This window comes from Anser brachyrhynchus (assembly GCF_964034855.1).
Source record: "Anser brachyrhynchus genome assembly, chromosome: 3".
NCBI lineage: Eukaryota > Metazoa > Chordata > Aves > Anseriformes > Anatidae > Anser > Anser brachyrhynchus.
In genome coordinates, this window is record NC_137696.1 from 101023322 (window position 1) to 101043220 (window position 19899).

The 19899-nt window shown below is 38.3% G+C and overlaps 1 protein-coding gene across 4 annotated transcripts in view; it reads right to left on the reverse strand.

The window, feature by feature from the left end:
- MLIP (muscular LMNA interacting protein) overlaps positions 1 to 19899 on the reverse strand; it is a 112750-nt gene that overhangs the window by 19022 nt on the left and 73829 nt on the right. For all 4 annotated transcript variants that reach the window (XM_080586005.1, XM_080586004.1, XM_080586007.1 and 1 more), the window contains 2 exons: positions 15869 to 15913; positions 10697 to 10822 (listed from right to left, as the gene is read on the reverse strand). In XM_080586005.1, coding sequence (XP_080442131.1) covers positions 10697 to 10822; positions 15869 to 15913 — 171 coding nt within the window. The remainder of the gene's footprint in view (positions 1 to 10696; positions 10823 to 15868; positions 15914 to 19899) is intronic.

The window sequence follows — 19899 nt, forward strand, 5'->3', positions numbered from 1 at the left end:
ACTACAAGAGTTGCAGTCCCATCCACCTTTCGGAGCTATTTTATTCCAATGAAAGAGAAAATGAACTTTTAATATATAAAGATCAACTCATATAAATATTTTATTCCAGAAGATACCAGAGCAGGACTCCTGTTTGCTTTAACTGGTCTGTTAAGTAAGAGAAAAAGACACAGTCACCCACAGTCCATCATAACAGTATGTCCAGTGACAACTGTATCAAAGCTGTCACTTTTCAAGACCAAGGAGTGTAGAAATCCTGTCAGAGCTATCTTTCAGCTTAATCTGTGTAATTCCATCAGCTACAAAGATTCAGGCACCTGGTCGGGCTTCAAACAAAAACAGCTCGGTGCTGGGTCTAATCTGCCTGAACAACAGCACCGTACCCTTTTGGTACAGCATTTCAGATAGTCAGCTGCCATTTTTTTACACCCTGAGCCAACAAACGAAATGATACTGATTATAGGAGCTCACCACATCTACCTTCCCCAATACAAGTAGCAGAAGGTGATCATTCTGTTATGTTGTTGCTGTTTTGTTTAGTTTTTTTTGCTTTGTTTTGTTTAAATAAAAAAAAAAATCTGAGGAAATGTTTGTATACAGTAATTTTAAAGTGAAAGTGCAGATGGAAATTATCAAGTCTACTCACCCTCACATCCTGTCCATTGTCAATAGTATATTTACAACGTATTTTAAATGAACAAAAGAATTCATGGCAGTGGACTTTGCCCTCTAGTGGAAGATGAAGCAAAATACAACACATAGCTAGCAATGCAACTTCCTTCTTAATATTCTCTTGGACGGTTCATTGAGATAAAACTTTAATTATGTTTACACACAGAAATAAGACGTGTATATACATCTGGACACAGAGCATGTTTTTACTGGATGGCTGGAGTATCATACAATCACAGAATATGCTGAGTTGGATGTGACCCACAAGGATCATCGAGTCCAAGTCATGGCAAGTCATGGCTCATATTATCTCTTAACCCAAAGGACAATGACTAGAGAGGGGGAACCCTAAGAAATCTGCAGATACAACAGTCCAGGTTTAGTAGAGAATAAAAAGAAATTTCTTAAATATTTATGCCTTTTACACAAGAGGTCTAATAAGTTTAAGTTTCAATAGCTGATACTTTGTCTACTGTGCTAAGTTTTCTATTACTTAACTATTTGTAACAAGCTAAACTTTTTTTTCTTTTTTTTTTTTTTAATGAATAGCTCAGACTTGTTGTGTGGTGCAGGAGACAGGGTCACTGCATGTTTTTTATCTACATATATTGACTCATGTTAAAAATCAATCGTGAATAACACCAAAATCAAACTTCCTTTGATCACCAAGGAACATTAACGCTGTAGACCAAAACAGAACCATTAAAAATAATTTTAAATGGTGAATATTTCCTGCTTGTGTAAATAAAACTCTGTTTCTATTAAACAAGTCCAATATTAAAATCTGATTATTCTGTTTCCTAAACCATTGGGCCACACCCACCTGGAGGGTGACATTAATTTAGAAATACAATGCATTTTACTGCAGCTATTTACTAGCATGTTTTTTTTCACTAATAATGGTTAACTTTATAGGTTCCCATGGGTTTTCACTAAATCTTAAAGGACTGGAACAAAGACTAGCTCCTTTAGCTGAATTAAGGGATGCCCATGGAGAACAACAACTATTATCATTTTACATGTTCTTGATAAAAGCTAGGAACCTAATTCACTTACATAAGAGGGATGATGATTGGAAGTCAATCAGAAGCCCAAATATATGAACTTTTTTGCATGAATCCTCACAGCAAATCAGTATTAGGGCCTCATCTAAAACACAGAACTCCTAATTAGCTTGCCAATAACATAACCATTCAAAATGCCACTGCTACAAAAAAAAAAAAAAAAAAAGTTGAATTAAAGGATCATCTGAGCTTTTCTTTAATAGAATATAACACTCAGTGAATTATGGGCTATGGATGATGCTGCTCAACCCTGGAAAGTTGCAGACTTAAAGAGAGCCAAGAGCCAAGTCCAACATGAAAATAAGAATATATAAATATATTTATTAATATAAAATAAAATAAGAGCCGTTTACAGATGTATGAAGCTTACAGAAAAATTCTTTGATGTACCTCTGCTAACAGTAAAAAATGATCCAAGTAAAGGAGACAATTTATGATGTATGAAGAATGGGAGAAATCAAAGAGATGATGTAACTCTTGGATTTATATTGTACAGGAAGAACCTGTTGACATCAAAGAGGAGTGCCTACATTTATCAGTTAGAAAAACTCACAAAGGTTGCTTGGAATGACAAAAGTTAGTTGAGATAAAACTTGCAGATGAATAGGCCTTGTAATAATCCCTGTATAGGTAGAGCGCAAATACACAGGCTGGGCTGTCCTATGACCTCTGCATTCAATGGAAGAGTTTGGGGTGCACAGTGCTATGAGAACTCAGAAACAGCAAAAATTTCTGTATTTAATAAGTTATTCAGCAAGAATATCCCTGTTTGATAAAACTACTAACTTGAAATTAACAACAAAAAAATGCAGTCTTTGTAGTCTTCAGACAACTTCTCCCTGATTTATTCACCTTCCTATATAGATCTAAAACACTGAGTTTCTAGCACTGTTTTCATTATCAACAGCTAACACCCATTTTCGTTATAAAAATTGGCTTCATCAGTCTCATAAACTGTTTGGTTGTTCATGTAAATGGCCTGCAACGAACCAGGACAGTTATTGAAAAATATTTTATCATAAAATCATTACTGCCTAAATAAACATGTCAGCCCAGTTTAGTAAAAATTAAAATAGAGAACAAAACCCAGCCTAGCAGATGTGAAAAGGTGGTTTTTCCCAAGATGATTCAAAGACAGAATGGAAGGGTGATGGTTTTTTTAATTACTATTGTTATTTTGTGTCCATCCCAATACATGAGTAAAATGGTAAATTTTACTATAACTCCCACAGGGCAGTAGGAGATAACATGGGACACTCTTTATGTTGTCTATTAACCCAAATTCTGTTTATAATCAATGGGGATAGAAAGACATTTTCAGGTGCTTCCTTCAGACTCTAACTATTGACCAACACATGTTTTCTGTGGAGCTGCTACTTCTCTCCGTAGCTGTCTCAGCTCCAAGTGGGCCTGAAACTAGTCATGTGGATTTAACCCTTGTGTTCCCCTGCTGAGGAAACCTTGATGTAGCCTAAAGAAACAACACTTAATGCCTGTGTTTTAAACTCTTGTACTCCAAGTGAAGTGCACCATACATTTCAGAGTGGAATTATCTCTGCCAGAATGAAGGACTGAGTGTTTGCAGCCATATTCTCTGCTGGAAAAATAGGATATAGACAGGATGTATCTGAGTGGTCCAAACAGTATGTCTTCTCTGGGCTTCCACATCTGGTGCTTTTCTAACACTAGACTGGGGCTTTCTTGAGATATTATAAGGACCTCATTCCAACAGCTCTTTGAAAAGACCTCAGTTAAGATGTAGGGCCCAGTATTTGGCCTTGTAAAGCTTATTAGCCAGCCCTGTCACCCACACACCTTGGTCTACTGACATTTTGTCTAATTCCTTCATCGCTGTTTCAGAGAAGATGGAAATGTCAGTAACGGCGTGATTCCTGTTGCATTGGCAAGAGACAACTGCTTGTCAGAATGATAGAAAAAGCTGCTGGAAAAAGTTCATATTTCTCTCAAGTTAGTCTTCTTTCCCTCAGTCCCCAAGAATACAGATCATTACTTTGGTATGGGTAAATGTTAAAGGACTTGAGCATGAGGAATGACATAGATTATTTCTCCTTCAGAGAAACATTGTAAATGAAGAGTGGAAGAGCTCTGTCCTAGCTGGTCTCGAGGAAGCAAACCCCAGCAAAAGTTCATTGAGGGAAGGAAAAGCAGTACTCCAGGGACTCCAGTGTCTCCAGGGACTGGAGACATGGGCTCTTCTGACAAGCATCTCCCAGACCACCCACTGGCACTGAATTCTAATGGCTCAGCTAGATTCTGCCTAGATTTAAAGGGATAAAAGGCTGGCAATACTCTTGAGTCACACCACACTTGACGCTCACCTTATTGTACAAAGAGTTGTGACAGTAAGGGCTATAAGGATTCTCATGAACATCACACATGATGGAGGACAAGTGGCTAAAAGGTCCAGGGTTTAAACAGTCAGCAAGGGAAACCCGCAGAGGATGCAAAGGGGACTTATTTGGAGGGATCGGTTTAGTAGGATACAGAGGATGTAGGAGAACAGTCTCCTATATAGGAAAAAAAAAAAACAAAAACAAAAAAAACTTAGATCAAAGGATGCAGAAACTTAGATCAAAGGATGCAAAAAAAGAAGCTTTGGACAGAAAGCAAAGTTCTTATCTTAGACCCTGTTTACATTTCTTATGGTTTGATAATTAACTCGGAAAGATAATGTACCTTCATGTCAATAAAATGGCTCTACGCTAAGCACTTCTATTGGCATGTCCATGACAACCAATACTTACAGACACACACACACACACACGTAAAACTGCTGCAGATATCCCATTAAAGTTGTTATGCTTATAATGGGGCCCAGCACATTGCCCTCCTGCAGTTAATTAATGTTAGGGTGACAGAAAAGGAAAGCCCAGAAAGATCTTGTGTTAAAATACAATGGACATGCTCTGGGGAGGTTTTCTGAGAGTATGTATTGGAAGTAAAACCAGCCTGAAAACAAATACAAATGATGCAAAAGACCACTTGTATTATCTATATACTAACAGGAACACTTCAGGCTTTTTGACAAGTTTTTAACAAGCCTTTCCAGACATTCAAAAGTTAATCTTGAGAAGGTGCTCACACAATGACGTTCACTACTGAAAGCTGTCAGCAATAGTGGTTTTGAAAAAAATAAAAATAAAAAATTATGTGCACTTTGCATGTAAAGCAGATAAAAACATTTTAAACAACTGATTCTTAAAAGATTTGGGATAGATGCAGGAAGGTTACTCAGATTTTGGCACCAGTCTCATGCTTAGGTTTTGTCAAGGTCATTGACACAATACATCCTGAAGTCTCACCCATTTGGCTGGCGGAGTCTTGACCAGACTGTTCTGTAATTGTGCCTTTGAACTCCGGATCCAGAAAATTTGTGACAACACAATTAGCTCCAGCAGAAGCTAATATATTGCCCAAAGAAAAGAGTGAGCATGAGCAAACGATGGATCAGAGGCCTGGCAGCAATGAGAGTGGTTGGAGGTGGCCAGGAAACCATCACTCAGCATCGACCTTGCTTCCTGGTGCTCCTCTTCAGCATCACCATTATACTTCTGTTGATGATGTTTGGCAAACTGGCCTCACAGCTTCATGACAAATATAACTAATAACTCTTTAGTGCAATCTTGCTCTTCTGTTGCCCAAAGTGCTTTATTTTTTCTTTTATATATTTTTTCTTTTTTCTTTTGAACAAATTGAAGCTTACTTGCAAAATTCCTGAAACATTACTAAGATGTATCAGGCAAGAGGAAAAATATGATAAAAATATTTCTCATTGTAGGGAAATTACCTCCTCCAGTAAGGGCACCTAAATATGTGACTAATTTAATTATGTCAGTTTGAAACCACAGCAATATTAAGCTCTGTCTATAACAAGTGTTTGACTTTGACATATCTACTGAATAGCACACACTACTAGTTACATATTTTCCTTACGAGGAAAAAAAAAAAAAAGAAAGAAAAGAAAAGGAAAAAAATAGTCAATATAAGGTCATATGAGGAACTAAAACAAAACAAAAAGGACTTTTACTGGCTCACTACAGTCATTCTATATACAGCATAACTAATACAGATAAAAAGAGCTAGCCATGAACTGTTACCCTACAACCTTTCCAGATGATCTTTACCTTTATAGAAATCCCTTTTTGTCTCTTGGTTTCGAAAAATAATGGCACATCATTTCAATATTTTTAACATGAAAGTTCATTCAAAGTAAAACTATGTATTATTTTATCACTTTGCACAGTATCAGTCAACATATGTAGAGCAATAGGAAATGAAGATTAATAATGAAAAGAAATATATATTACTATGGATTATCTGCATGAAAACAGCTGTCTGCTAAAGCAAAAATTATTTTTGTTGAACAAGAAATGCCTTTTTTTCCACGTGAGAAGGTTTATCAATGAAGTGAAAAATAAACAAGCTATTCTCTGTCATGCAAAAAAAAATGTTCAACAGAGGGAGGTGAAGCTGAAGGTCAGTAGTTATGGCTGACTGCATCGTTTTGTCGCAAACCCAATGTCACACACATGGCTACTAGTGCTCAGTGTCACACTGGCAGGCTGGCAGGGAGGGGGAGTACTGTGGAGGTCTAAGAAAAATCACAAGAGAGACGTTAATAAATCTGACACTGTCTGGAACCTCATCTAACCTGTGTCAACGACGGTATTAGAATGAAAAGGAAAGAAAATGCAGATAGAGGGAACTGTCTACAGGCTGAACAACCCCAACTCCCTCAGCCTGTCCTCATTGGAGAGGTGCTCCAGCCCTCTGATCATCCTAGTGGCCCTCCTCTGGACTCTCTCCAATATATCCATGTCCTTCTTGTGCTGGGAGCCCCTGAGCTGAACACAGAACTCCAGGTGGATTCTTACAAGAGCACCTCCCTCACCCTGCTGGCCACACTTCATTTGATGCAGCCCAGGATACGGTTGGTTTTCTGGGCTGCAAGCGCACATTGTCGGGTGTCCTCATAAGCTAACAAACCTGTGGTTGGAGATAAACACTGCAATTTTCAAGCAGTTGTGTTGGCACTGAGCCCAGTTTCACAGGCAGTGCAGCAGCCCTGTCACTAAAAACCATCAGGAGAGCTTTAGAGACGCTGAAAGTTTATGAACATTCTCCTGTGGGCACCAAATTCTTCTCCACTCATAAGGAACTTACATCAGCACCATAAACCTGCTCTAAGAGGCAAGAGCTGAAATCATGACTGTATGCTGTGATGTTCAGCACTGTAGTTTTTTCCCCAGATTTGGCTATCATTGTATTATTATTATATTAGACCACCTCTAGAATCGTATAACCTTTTGTCACACAAACAAAATCAGTTTCTGTTAAGTTAGTGAATCCATCTGAATAAAGGCCTAAGTTGTAATTTTTTCACAACAAAGATGTCTTAATATTTATTTACATATATTTCTTCATGTCCAAAGAAGGGCAACAAAGCTGGTGAAGGGTCTACAGAGCAAGTCTTACAAGGAGTGGCTGAGGGAACTGTGGTTGTTTAACCTGGAGAAAAGGAGTCTCAGGGGAGATGTTATCACACGCTACAATTGCCTTAAAGGAAGTTGTAGTGAGGTGGGGCTAGGGCTCTTCTCCCAAGCAACAAGTGATAAGATGAGGAGAAATGGCTTCAAGTTGTGCCAGGGGAGGTTTAGGTTGAATATTAGGAAAAATTTCTTGTTGTGCAGCATTGGAACAAGCTGCCCAGGGAAGTGGTTGAGTCACCATTCCTGGAGGTCTTCAAGAAACCTGTAGATGTTAAACTTAGTAGTACGGTTTAGTGGTGAACTTGTCAGTGCTTGACTAAAGGTTGGACTTGATGGTCTTAGAGGTCTTTTTCAACCTGAATGATTCTATGATTCTATGATATATAAATATATAAAATAATTTTGACTTGAACAACCACATGTATTCGTTTATCACATTTATTCATTTATCACATCCTCAGTCCTTCAGTAATATATTCCTTAAGTAATTTATACCATACACACTTAGCAATTCAAGATCTGCAAAATATCATATATAGATAATATTGGTTTCCATAAATATGTACAATAGCTCTGAAAAGTTGCAGATCTAGGACTTTACAGGTCTGCTTTCAAGTCAGGTTAGCCATGCCTGGATACCTGGTGTCCAAAAACCATTTCCCAAAATGACATAAGTTGATTGGTCTCCAAGATTATCTCCAAATGTCAGAAAGCATCTGAGTAGAGCAATAACACCAGATCTGTCTTTGTCTAAAGATACAAAGTTTGGTGATTGTGTCATTCTTTCATCAGTGAAACTACAGCCTGCAGAATCAGTGCCCAGCCCTGATGAAGGGAGATCTGAACTGATTGTTTTTGCAGCAGCCTGCTGCTGAGATGTCCTAGGCCAGAAGTTCTCTAGCAGAACTGGTCCTCTCTCCTTCTCTCTCACCCCAGATGAATGGCACAGTGCTTTTGGCATCAGAAGGCTTTCAGTAAGTTCCAGCATGAGAATCTCACTGTGAACTCACCTGTCATCTCTGAAGTCAAATATTCACTGCCAACCTCAAAAGCTCAGAGACAAATTGTAAATGTTTAATTTTTTTTCTTCTGCTTTTATAATAAGCAAAAATGGCATGAAAATCTCTGAGTGCGAACAAGAGGTTTACAGCCTAAAAAGAATGAAATTATTTCCTAGCCCTGACCTCTCCTCCTTCTCTGTCCAGGCACATTATTCCCAAATGACACATTTCTAATTGTTATTTAACTGAAGCAGCTGAGGTGTGACTTCTAGGTGCATTCATTAATTCATGGACTTATTAACATATGTGGATGGAAAGCAAAAATTTAAAACAAGCAAAAGTGTTCAAGACTGTGGCCATCCCCTAAGAGTGAATAGTGGGTAAAGGTCCATGAAATGGCTGAGCCAGGCTGACCGCTCTCTGCTCCCAAGAGGGGTGGCCTTGTTCCCAAGCCTCCCTTGTCCTTCCTGAGCTTGGAAGGACACTTTCCCAAGCTAGCTCGCTTGTTCATATAACCGGTCAGAAAAATTTCTCAACCCCTTCACCAACCATGCCAAGAGAAAACACTCTTTGGTTTGGGTTGGTTTTTGTTTTGGTTTGTTTTGGTTTGTTTGTTTGTTTGTTTGTTTGCTGTGTTAGTTTACTACCATGTTACAGTGATGACTTAGAATCATAGAATTATTTAGGTTGGAAAAGACCTCTACAATCATCAGGTCCAACCATTAACCTGGCACTGACAAGTCCACCTAAATTTAGCTCCTAAGGACACAGACCAGTCAAAGTGAGGGATTTGAGAAGAAGGAAACCTTTCTGTCAGGAGCATGGAGGGAGCTGGAGGAGCAGATTTGCCTCTCTGAAGGGCAGTGAGCTGTCAGGGGGCTTGTCCCATCTGGGGAGACTTCCTTCTCTGCAAATATTAGGACTTGTGCCTTTAGGTCTTGACATGTAAATAAGATATTTGTATGGTTGGAATCAAAATAAGTTGATGAGATTCAATGTTTAAAAAAAAAAAGTTTTTTTTTAATTATAGTGCAGTTATTAAAAACCTTGCTACTTACATTACTTGGTATTTAAAGAGTAACTAGAAATCTTTTGGCATTATGTACAAAGATCTTCAGCACTCCAAATGAGCTCTTACCACAAAGCCACCACAAGTGCAAATATTACTACAAACGAACCTTAAATGTTGAGTGTTTTATCTCCCACTGAAAACTTATTCTGGCTGCAAACACGACCTGTAGTTAAAAGTGTGATTTTATATCTTACAGAAGCTCTACATTCTATAGAAACTTATAGAAGAGGAAACATTCTGATTCCACTCATATATGTTGCTGAAACCCACTGATGCTACAGATTAATCTTCCCCTGTTTATAATGCTGGAGTACTCCTACGAAATGTCAGGATTGTCCTACAGCAAGTCAGTTATGAGGAGGATTAGAAAGAACTAAAATGAAAATCTTTAAAAAATTCAGTAACAAAATGAGAAAAAGAGGGCTGCCATTGCTAAATTCTCTCTCTAAGGTGACTGGAGAGGCATAGAAGTAAGAAAAATTCAATAAGTAAGGTATTTTATTCACATTGTGTCTGGAAAGAAGACTATTGGTTTCATTTTACTACTTTCCAGATAGAAAATTCAGAGCATACTGGATAGTTTAATAATAAGCTCCTACACAGACATTCAAATTATATTTGTGTTAAGGTTTAATTCACAATAATGCACACAAACACCAGTGCAGAAGAAAAGGCCAACAGAACCATTTATTTGTGGTTACTCAGAGGTAATGCCTCATAGAAGTATGTAAAGTTCAAGATGCATTTTTGCAAAGGGATCTTATGGCTTTATGCAGAGGTTGTGGGAGAAGAAAACACTTCTGCTGACCCATGGGCTGGCCCCTTAATGCCCGCTCATGTGCAGTTCCCAAAGCTGTGGAGAGACCTGAATACAGACCTGGGGGACCTGCACATTGAAGAATTATATGGGAAGTCACTGGAGCTCCTCAGTAGTCTCCCTTGGGGAGAAAAGAGTGAACCTTGCTCAGTCCTTGCTGACCTCAGTTAACTTTGGAGAGGATTCAGGTCTAGACCCCAAATGAAACAAGCACTTTCTTATAGATCCAATCCAGACACCTACTTTACAGGCTTGCACAGAATTTCTGCTTTATTTTGTTCAGCCTTCCCTATGGATATCATTAAAAGGCACCCTCCTCAACTTATGTTTTCTTAGATCACTAAAAAGATGTCCCTGTTGAAAGCCTAGATGCCCCTGTCCAGCCTGGAGATATTCCTCCAGGAGCCAGGCACCTTTCAGTGAAGCATCTGCTGTGTATTTTCTTCACAATTAACCTTGAAAAATGAGAGACCGGGATGAAACAAGGATCTGAGTCCATTCCATCATGTTTGCAGAAAACAGCTAAGACTACAAAATCCTTCAGAGTGAGAATTACTTACCTGCTCAATATCTTGATCACCGATTTCCTCAAGGTACCTTTTAAAAGGGTTGGGTTGATAGGGCTCCTCCTTTTGCTGTGCACTCTTCGCTTTCACCAGCACAGGACGAATGACACCGGGTTTTGTCTTGACAAAGGGATGGAAAAAAATAATAAAATAAAATACTTTATATTTTATGGAATATTTGTTATACAAGTTAATTCCACTGAGGCTGTACTGACTAGTATGTACTAGTATGTACTAGTATGCACTGACAAGTCTGTACTGACTAGATTTTTTTAAAAATTTTATTAATAACATATTTCATCACCAGAATTATTCAGGTTTCATACTACCTGTCCTACTTTAAATACAGACCACGGACAAAAATGGCAAAAGTTGCTTTTATGCACAGAACCTCATCACTGACATCTGTTTGTCACTGCCACAAAAATAGATGCTGGGCTGTCAAACTATTGTCTGTAGTTTTTGCTGGCTGTTTTGGCTAGTTGTGCAGCTGCATCTTGATAAGTTCATCAAGTCACAGTTTATGCACAGCCACACACCTGCTTTCACGCTGCAAATTCCTATCTGGGCTCTTCAAAATGGTAACTGCAAAGCAAGGAAGGGTAATGTGTGATGATGTTAACATACACTCAGGTAGCAATATTTCAGGGGAAAGTATTTCTGGGGGAAAATACCAGTGATTGTACACTGCATTTTCACAGTATCTTTAAGAGTTCACTTGGAAAGGTACAAGCTAAGAGAATTTAATCAGTATGGATGTGTGACACACCTCATTTCAGACAAATCTGATTATTTAGTCAAGAAAAGAATTCTTGGTTAACCATTCTAGGTTAGCTAACCAAAAAACTGACAATTAACTTGTCAATTTAGTATATCTGTGATTTACAGAATTCTTAAAGTCTGACGTGATGGATTATGGCATAAACAGAGGCTAGGGAATAATTTTAAAATAGAACTTATTCAGTAAGCAAAGAAAAGGAGAAAAAATGTGCATTCTCTCTGGTATTTGGTACATACTGAAGTACTGTGAGGCTCTGTAATTGAATTTAAACTTCCAAATAACTCAATTATATTCTTCTCTGCTATGACTACCTCATAGAAAACAGGGACTGGCACTACTGATGTAGATAACAGGACTGCTGCTGAGCTTCTTCTGTAGTTGCAGCCCAGAAAGGCTGCTTGCCCAGCTGGGACTGAGATATAGGCATTGTTGCAGCCCCCCATCCTCAGCACCCAGCAATATATAAAGATGCAGAGAAGAAGCTTTAGTCACTATTAGATTTATTTATGAGATTAGCCAGTGTACATTTAGTAACACCTTGCTGCCTGTTTTCAAGGGCAATACACCTAAGCAGCATGTCTGGGAAAAAAAGAGATGCCTACAGAACAATTTAGGCATAGGACAAATGAGCTTACACACATCACATCTCAGTTTATACAAAGGGAGTGGGACAAAAAATGACCTTATTCAGCATTAAGCAACCCAGCCATATATTCCTGCCTCATCGCTTAAGCTGGCAGTAGGGCTTATGCACAGCCATCTGGATGGAAACCTTTTTCTTTGCTAGCTGGGTGTTTGGTTGGATCAGCTCTCTGCTCCGGCCACAGTCCAGCACTATTTTCTCACCAGAGCTACACAACAAGCCACTGGAAGAAAAAGCAGCCTGGGAAGAGCTAGAGAGAGGTGACTCCTTGCTGTGCTGGTGTGAATGTTATTAGCACAAGCCCAGCAGCAGAAGTGAACCTGAAAATATAGTGGAAAATGTAAAGCTGATGCAACTGAAGTGTTTTGAAAAGAGCTATGAAATTAAGCTTAAAACGAGGCAGCTGATATTCCTGGGTGTATCATGCAAACTGAGGTATGGATAACCTTGAAATAAAATCTGCAGGCATCCAGAAAGAATAGAGCAAGAGGGGTGACCATGGGAGACAGAGGGTGCAAGAGACAGGGAATGTCCCCACATCTTGTGCTTATGCCCCTGCCCTGGGAAAGAAATGCAGAGCAGTGCTAGAGGCTGAGCGGGAGAAGACAGAGGCAGGGAAGAACACAATGTCTGGGAACAGTGAGGCCCAGGCAGAAAATAAGCTTCCCTTAGTTTTGTATTATGTCACCTCCCTCCTTACCACAGTTTGGAGCCCTTTCAAATCATCAAATAGAAAGAAACGTATTTGACTGAAAACAAAAAATAAGCCATGAGGTGACATTAGTTTGTTGTTTTTGTTTGTTTGTTTGTTTGTTTGTTTTTTTAAACAATCCTTTATGGTCAGGAGATCAGTTCTGATCTCCTTGACAGAAATTGTCCAAACTCAGCACCCAACTCAAAACACGGCTACTATCATCTTCCTAGCCTGGGGCTCTGATGTAAACAATCAAACCCTCTGAACCCATTTCTGGCTTAAGGTTTTCCATTGTATCAGGGTTCTGGTTCCATGCCTCATTCCTCAAAAGTAAGAGAGGAGTACTTAAAATCCTCTCTAGTATGAACTGGAGAAAATGTCTTATCAACAACTTATGAACATTAAGATCATGACTATTTCTTTGTAGGATTCGCAATAAACTCCATTTGATATTTGTCCTCTCCAAGATTTCTGAGAGGAGTTTGCAAAAGTGGAAGACTCCTGGGTTTCAATGCAAAAGTAAACAAATATAAATTGGATGCAACAGTTGTTACCAAGTCATCATTATGCAGGCTTGTGGCCTTCTAGCACTCCTCCGTACCATGTAACCATGCAATTAAAAGCCCACTGAGGTACCTGCAATCATCAAGGACAAGCTACTCTCCTTATGTAGGAAACCTCTTCCAAAAGCACGCTGTAGAAATGCTTTTAAGGAAGCATTTTCTAAACATCATTGTGCACTCAAGTGCTGAGTGAGTCATATGTTTATGTCTGACTCAACCAAAAGAGTGGAAGATATCAGCCAGCAACCAGAATTTGAAATGCTTTATTAGCTACCTGGCAAGCTGGACAAAATCATTGTTCCATAAGTAAAAGCTTGAACTCTTCTTTTGGTAGGGGGTTGCAATTGACCCTGCTGAGAATCAAGCTAAAACTTAGTTTTGTGAAGGAAGGTGTTGGCCATCCTACAACAGCACTGAAAAATGGTAAAATTAAAAAAAAAAATCATTACTGTTTTTGTAGTGAAGAACTATCATCCTATGGCTGTGGCATTATTATCAAAATGCACAGGGCCAAGAGGAAAGATTCTCAATCTAGAGCTGTCCCATAATCAGTCATATTGTACCCTCCATGAAGGCCCTTCGCAGAACATAATGTTTAGTGGAGTTTCAGCCATGGATTCTGTCAGCAACAGACACTTAGGAAATGAAACTGATGTGGAGTAAAAGAGAATATATCCCATGGACCAATTAGAGGATACAAATCAGTATGTTGGAATGAATGTTTAAATTTAACAGTGGAGAGAAGTCACAAATGGAGCTCCTTGGATACGTGAGCTGGCTCGTGGGCTGGGCTTTGAATTATAAATACAGATCAGCCAGAAAAGAGTGGCTAGTAAGGTGACAATGTTTGCTGATAATACTGAATCACTCATGGAGGTAAAAACAAAATTGCAGTGCAAAGAGTTGCAGATAGGTCTTACAATACTGAATGACTAAATGATAAAAAGACGGGTGAAACTTAACTGAATTCAACATTGATTCATAGGAGAAAAATAAACTATATCCTAAATTTACACATAAACTAGTAAGCTCAGAAACTACCTCCTTCTACTCAGAAAATATATCTTGGATTTATTGTATACAGTTCTATGCAAACATTGTCTTATGGCTCAACACAAGTAAGAAGAACTAAATAAATTACTAGGAGTCATTAGGAAAGGAATAGAAATAACAACAATGAAACTTATCACATTTTTGTGTAAATAGGAAATGCAGTGTTCAGAGCTAGACAAGAGCAGTTTATGGTTTTAGTCTCCCAATTAAAGAAAAAAATGAAAAAGTTATGGAAAAGATCACCAAGGATCATCTGGATGGACAACATCAATAATTCTCAAAGAGTGATTAAGCAATTTTGAGTTTTCTGTATGGAAAATAAGTGACAGTGTAGTTAAGTTAATATCTAGAAAATCATAAATAATATTTGGAAAGTAAAGAAATACAATTATTTTCTATTTCAGTGCAAGAACTGACATCAAGCACTAGCTTTAAAAGAAATAAAGTACTATTTCACACAGTGCATAATTAAAAAGTAAAGCTTTGCTATAAAATGTTGTAGAGACCTAAATATAACAACAACAAAAAAAAAGTAACTAGAAAAAGATCATGAAAGAAGCATTGGTAAATGCTTACTAAACAGAAGAAATTGATTCAGGAAGTCCCTAAAATTCCATTAAATGAAATACAATAGGAAAATTTTCTCATTCACAACTCATTTTTTCCCTAAGTATTCATTAGTGGCCACTTTCACTAGGACAGGCTCTAGGACCTCTCTCGCTTCTTCAGAAAGTTTGGTTCCAACAGGACTGAAACGTAATCAGAGCTAAAATGAACATCTGATGTATAATCTCTTTTTCTTTATTTAAATCTGAAAAGGGACACTTTATTAGGGATTGTAGTGATAGGACAAGGGGTAACAGCTGTGGATGTCCCATCCCTGGAAGTGCTCAAGGCCAGGCTGGATGGGGCTTTGAGCAACCTGTTCTGGTGGGAGGTGTCTCTGCCCATGGCAGGGGTGTTGGAACCAGATGACATTAAAGGTCCCTTCCAACCCAAATCATTCTGTGATTCTATGATTTTATTCTTGCTGACAACAAGTTAAACCAGATTTGATTTATATCAGTGTGTAAGAAAAATATAGATGCCAAAACTTTGTTGCATATAAACAAAATTGTAAAAGTGGAGTATTAACAATGTTCAACAAACAGCAGTAGATTGTATAGTTGTCATACATCTCATGACTCAGCAAGACTCTCTGGTTTGTCATTTGGCCCATACATTTGCATAATGTCAGGATTTACATTTACTTAAAACAGATATGTGTTTGGTACAGAAGAAAGCAATGAATTTCTGTAGGAAGCAATACAACTTTGTAGGAAGATATTGACTTTAGTTTCCTTCAAAGGACTAAGCAAGCAAATAATAATGACTGGATTTTGTGCTTGTGCAATTGTTGATAAACAGCATAGCAGAGCTGTGCAATACATACCATCTGACTCTCTGCCACCATAGGTGTTGATTTGTAAAGGTTGGCCTGCAAAAAATGTAAAGGTATTCAGTATTAACTACAATATAATAGTCATCATAGGAAGAAAAATCTAGAAAGATAAGTTTTTTCACTGTTGATGATTCACAATTTCACTGTTGATGGTTCTTGAATGTTTAGCAAAAGTAATGCATTTGCAGTTGTCATTTTACTTGCATTTTTCTGAGGCCTTTCTAAAAGGAGGAAAAACATATAGATAGCAGTATGCTTAGGCACAGAAGCTTTTAACAGTCACACAGTGAAATGCAATTATTAAGAGAAGTTAAAATATTGTCCTTCCCAGTTTATCTCAAGGTATAGTCAAGTATGAATGTCTGTTGCTAAAGTCTTAGGGATACTTTTTCCCAAGTGGAAAAAAAAAAATTTTGCTTGATTTAATTCTGAAAAGTAAACCCTGACATTTCTGAACCTGTCATTGTTTGTTACTTTGCAGCATCAATGTTATTAACACTAATAGTTGTATGGGGATCTAAATTCAACCTTCTCATCCTTCTGACTTCACAGCATGAAAAGCAGAACAATCCTACTCTCCAGCATCACATTTTTTCCAAGTATACTCTGAAGAGCAGAAGCCCTGTTTTCAAAATCATGGCTCAATGTGGTAAATGCAAAGTATTTATGTGTGTTTGTGAAATAGCTGTGTGCCACACACTCATTTGCCCTCACTATGGTAAGATTCAGGATTTCTAATGCACTGATCATCTCCTCCAAGCTCTGTAGGGAGTTCTAATGGATTAGAAAATGCTTCTGTATAGATGGTATACCCTTCCTTAACGTAGGAGTGATTAAGATTGATTTGAACTCTAAAAGGTGAATGCTCCTCAATGAAGGTGCAAAAAAGTGTACTGTACTATAGCACTACTATAGTCTGTGCCTTCACAGCCTGGATCCTCCATAGAAGGATCTCAGTTGGACTCAACTATATCTTCTCACAGTTTAAAGCAGAAAAGCAAATTGAGCACGTTTTGGAGAGGGAAGAACATGGTCTTCCTTTGTCCACCCATGACAAAGACCTTGCAGAGATTTGGCCACAGAACTCTAGATGTACTCTGAGTACAGGGGAACGATAACATCCCTAGTCCTGCTGGCCACAGTTCTTCTGATACCAGCCAGGGTGCTGTTGGCCTTCTTGGCCACCTGAGCACACTGCTGGCTCATATTCAACCAGCTATCAACAAATACCACCAGGTCCCTTTCCTGTCATTTCAGAGAGGTTGCCTGAAATGTGTATAAACATAGCAGATTACAGATAAACACTACTCATTTCTGCATGTGTGTGCACTTTTAGCTGCTTTGTGTACTCTCATTTTTTCACTTCTCTATGTTGCATGTCCATGACACTTTAAAAAGATTTCTTTAGAACAGAACTGTAAAGAATAGCAAAAACATAAACAATATGTACAGTGATTACTCCAGTTAATCACCAAAAGTTATTTTAAAAATAATTGTAGGAGAGGCCACATGACAAAATGATAAATTTTCTAGAACTTGAAATTAAAGTTATGAAAGCTTTTCTTGGTGACAGTAATTACATGGAAACAAAATGACTAAGTAGATCTATCAGGGCACTCAATACCCATAAAAGTCCTTTATTTAGAGGATGATTATGTTTATATCACAGCAATCAGCAATATCACCCCAAAAGCCAACAGAGGTGCACTAGTATAAAATGGTGAATGGGATCATGTCAAAGACCATACATTTTAAAAAGCTGTTAAACTAAAACTACAATACATTGTCAGCTGGTACAAACTGCTGTAATTTCACTGATGGCAGATCTTTTTACACACTTCCTTGCTATTTGTACTGCCATTTACATCCTTAAAATGTTCTGAAGTGGGTGTGTAGACAAAGAGTAACTGTGGTCAAGGCAAATTTAAGACATTTTAATTGTGAAAAGGCAGGATATTTCAACATTTTTGTGTAGTCTACTAATCAATATAACTGATAGAAATACTGCAAGGTGCATATACATACACGTGTGTGTGTGTTTATAAATTAAACTTTAGCATGATGTCAGGTATTCCTGTCCCTGAATCATAAACAAACTGAAGTTTTTCTTTCAACTAAAATCACCCTTAAAGCAACATCCAACATCATGTGTACAAAAAGATTAAGAAAATTGTATTGCTAAATTGCCATATTATTTTTCTAGTAAATTTAATTAATTTGCACAAACAAAAAGCCTACTTCTAAAAAAATAAAAAAAAGGTTTGCTAATAAAAGGCTGGCTGAAGATCATTACTCCAAGACAGCTCACATGACACAACGTGGCAGTGGGAGCCTCCTAGGGGGGGAACTCCCAGTTTGACATTATGATAACTATTTCCCGTACTATACTCAGTTCCTGATTTCTACCAATCAGAGACACTGATTGGTTGTGTCAAAATAAGCATTTTGTTTCAAAACAAGCATCTTGTACCTACTACTAAAAAATGTTGGTCCCTGAGCCAAAAGTTCTCCTCTAGTCAATGAAAGTCAGCAAACACACCGGCTCAGGGACCAGTCAGCACACTCACTTGCGTGCTTTGGTCCAGAAAAACTACCACTCTGGCCCATTCCAACTACCACTCTTCTGGACTGTTGTCCTCCATGATCTGGATGGTAGCACAGAGCATGCTGCTGCCATGGGTTGAAGGGATGAGGCCACCCTTGTCCTTGTGTAGGGGTGGGGTCTCACTTTGAGGGGAGGGAAGTGGATGGGGAAAAGAAGAAGACAACTCTATGAAAGAACACTTCATTGCACCCTCACCCTGAAGGCCAAAGGACAAGCCCCCACCTGGTTTATGTGTTGGGACAGATATAGCCTCTGTATGTCCTACCAAGGAGGCAGAGCAAGAGACTGGGGAAGAGCTGCAATGTGGAGGGTCTGGTGGGGATACATGGCCCATCCCTCGTGTGACTGCTGCAGCACGCAATGACTGTGGAGTCCAGAAGAGCCTGGACCCACCAAGCTCAGCCCCTACAGTGCACCGTGGAGAACATGGTCTGTTAGCACAGTCATCTGATCTGTTATCAGGCATAAAAAAAGTGAACACATTTGTACAATGTATAAGAAAGGTTAGCGTACCCATAAGTGTCTGCATTGTTCCCAAATGCATTTTTAAATATTGATTTGCTTCAATTATCTAGAATGTTCCAGAGGAGACTGGAAAGAAAGAGTTTTATAGTGTGATTTTCTATGTCAGTGAAGAAAACCTAACTGTATCTTTAGGTGTATAAATTGGATGCCTAAATGTATTGGAAGGTGTATGTCAGGCAGAGTTTTGGGTGCTGAAGATCTGTGCTGGAGTGGTAGTAATATCTATTCTGTTCTCACAGACTACATCTTTTATTTCATTAAAAAGCACTCTTCCAATATCCTTTATAATTAGTATGAGCCAGCACAATCTGTCAAGTAAAAATCACAGTATGCAATAAAATATGCATACCACCACATTCAAGAAGCAAAATTGAATTGATCAGTCAAGCATTGTGCTGGCATAAAACTGGAAGGCTTCCATTGCTTTTGCTAGCACTGCTTTGATCTGAGGTTCAATAGAAAGTCTGAATGATGAATAGTAAGCAGAGATGTCTTACCATGTGACTAGATGAGCTGTAAGTATAATATGGAACCTGCATTAACTGTGCTAGTGAGAATTAGAATGTTAATTGGGTTTAATATTTCACTAATTGAAATGATGATTCAATATAGAGATTTTATTTTTATGTTGGAATGTGAGTATACATCAGAAAACAGCTTCTGTTCTTCTTCTAAAACTAAACAGTGGGTTTTCAGCCACCTCTACACCTTGGAAGGAAAAATTTGGATCATCCCCAAATTCTGATGGATAGGCAAGAGCCAAAACACTTCTTCAAAAGTAAGTTCCCTACAGTTCAAATAAGTATGTCCTTCAGCACTTGTAATAGCCTTGCCAAATATCTGAGCTCTTGCCCCACACTTGAAACAATCAGCAACAAAGAATTGTATAAAT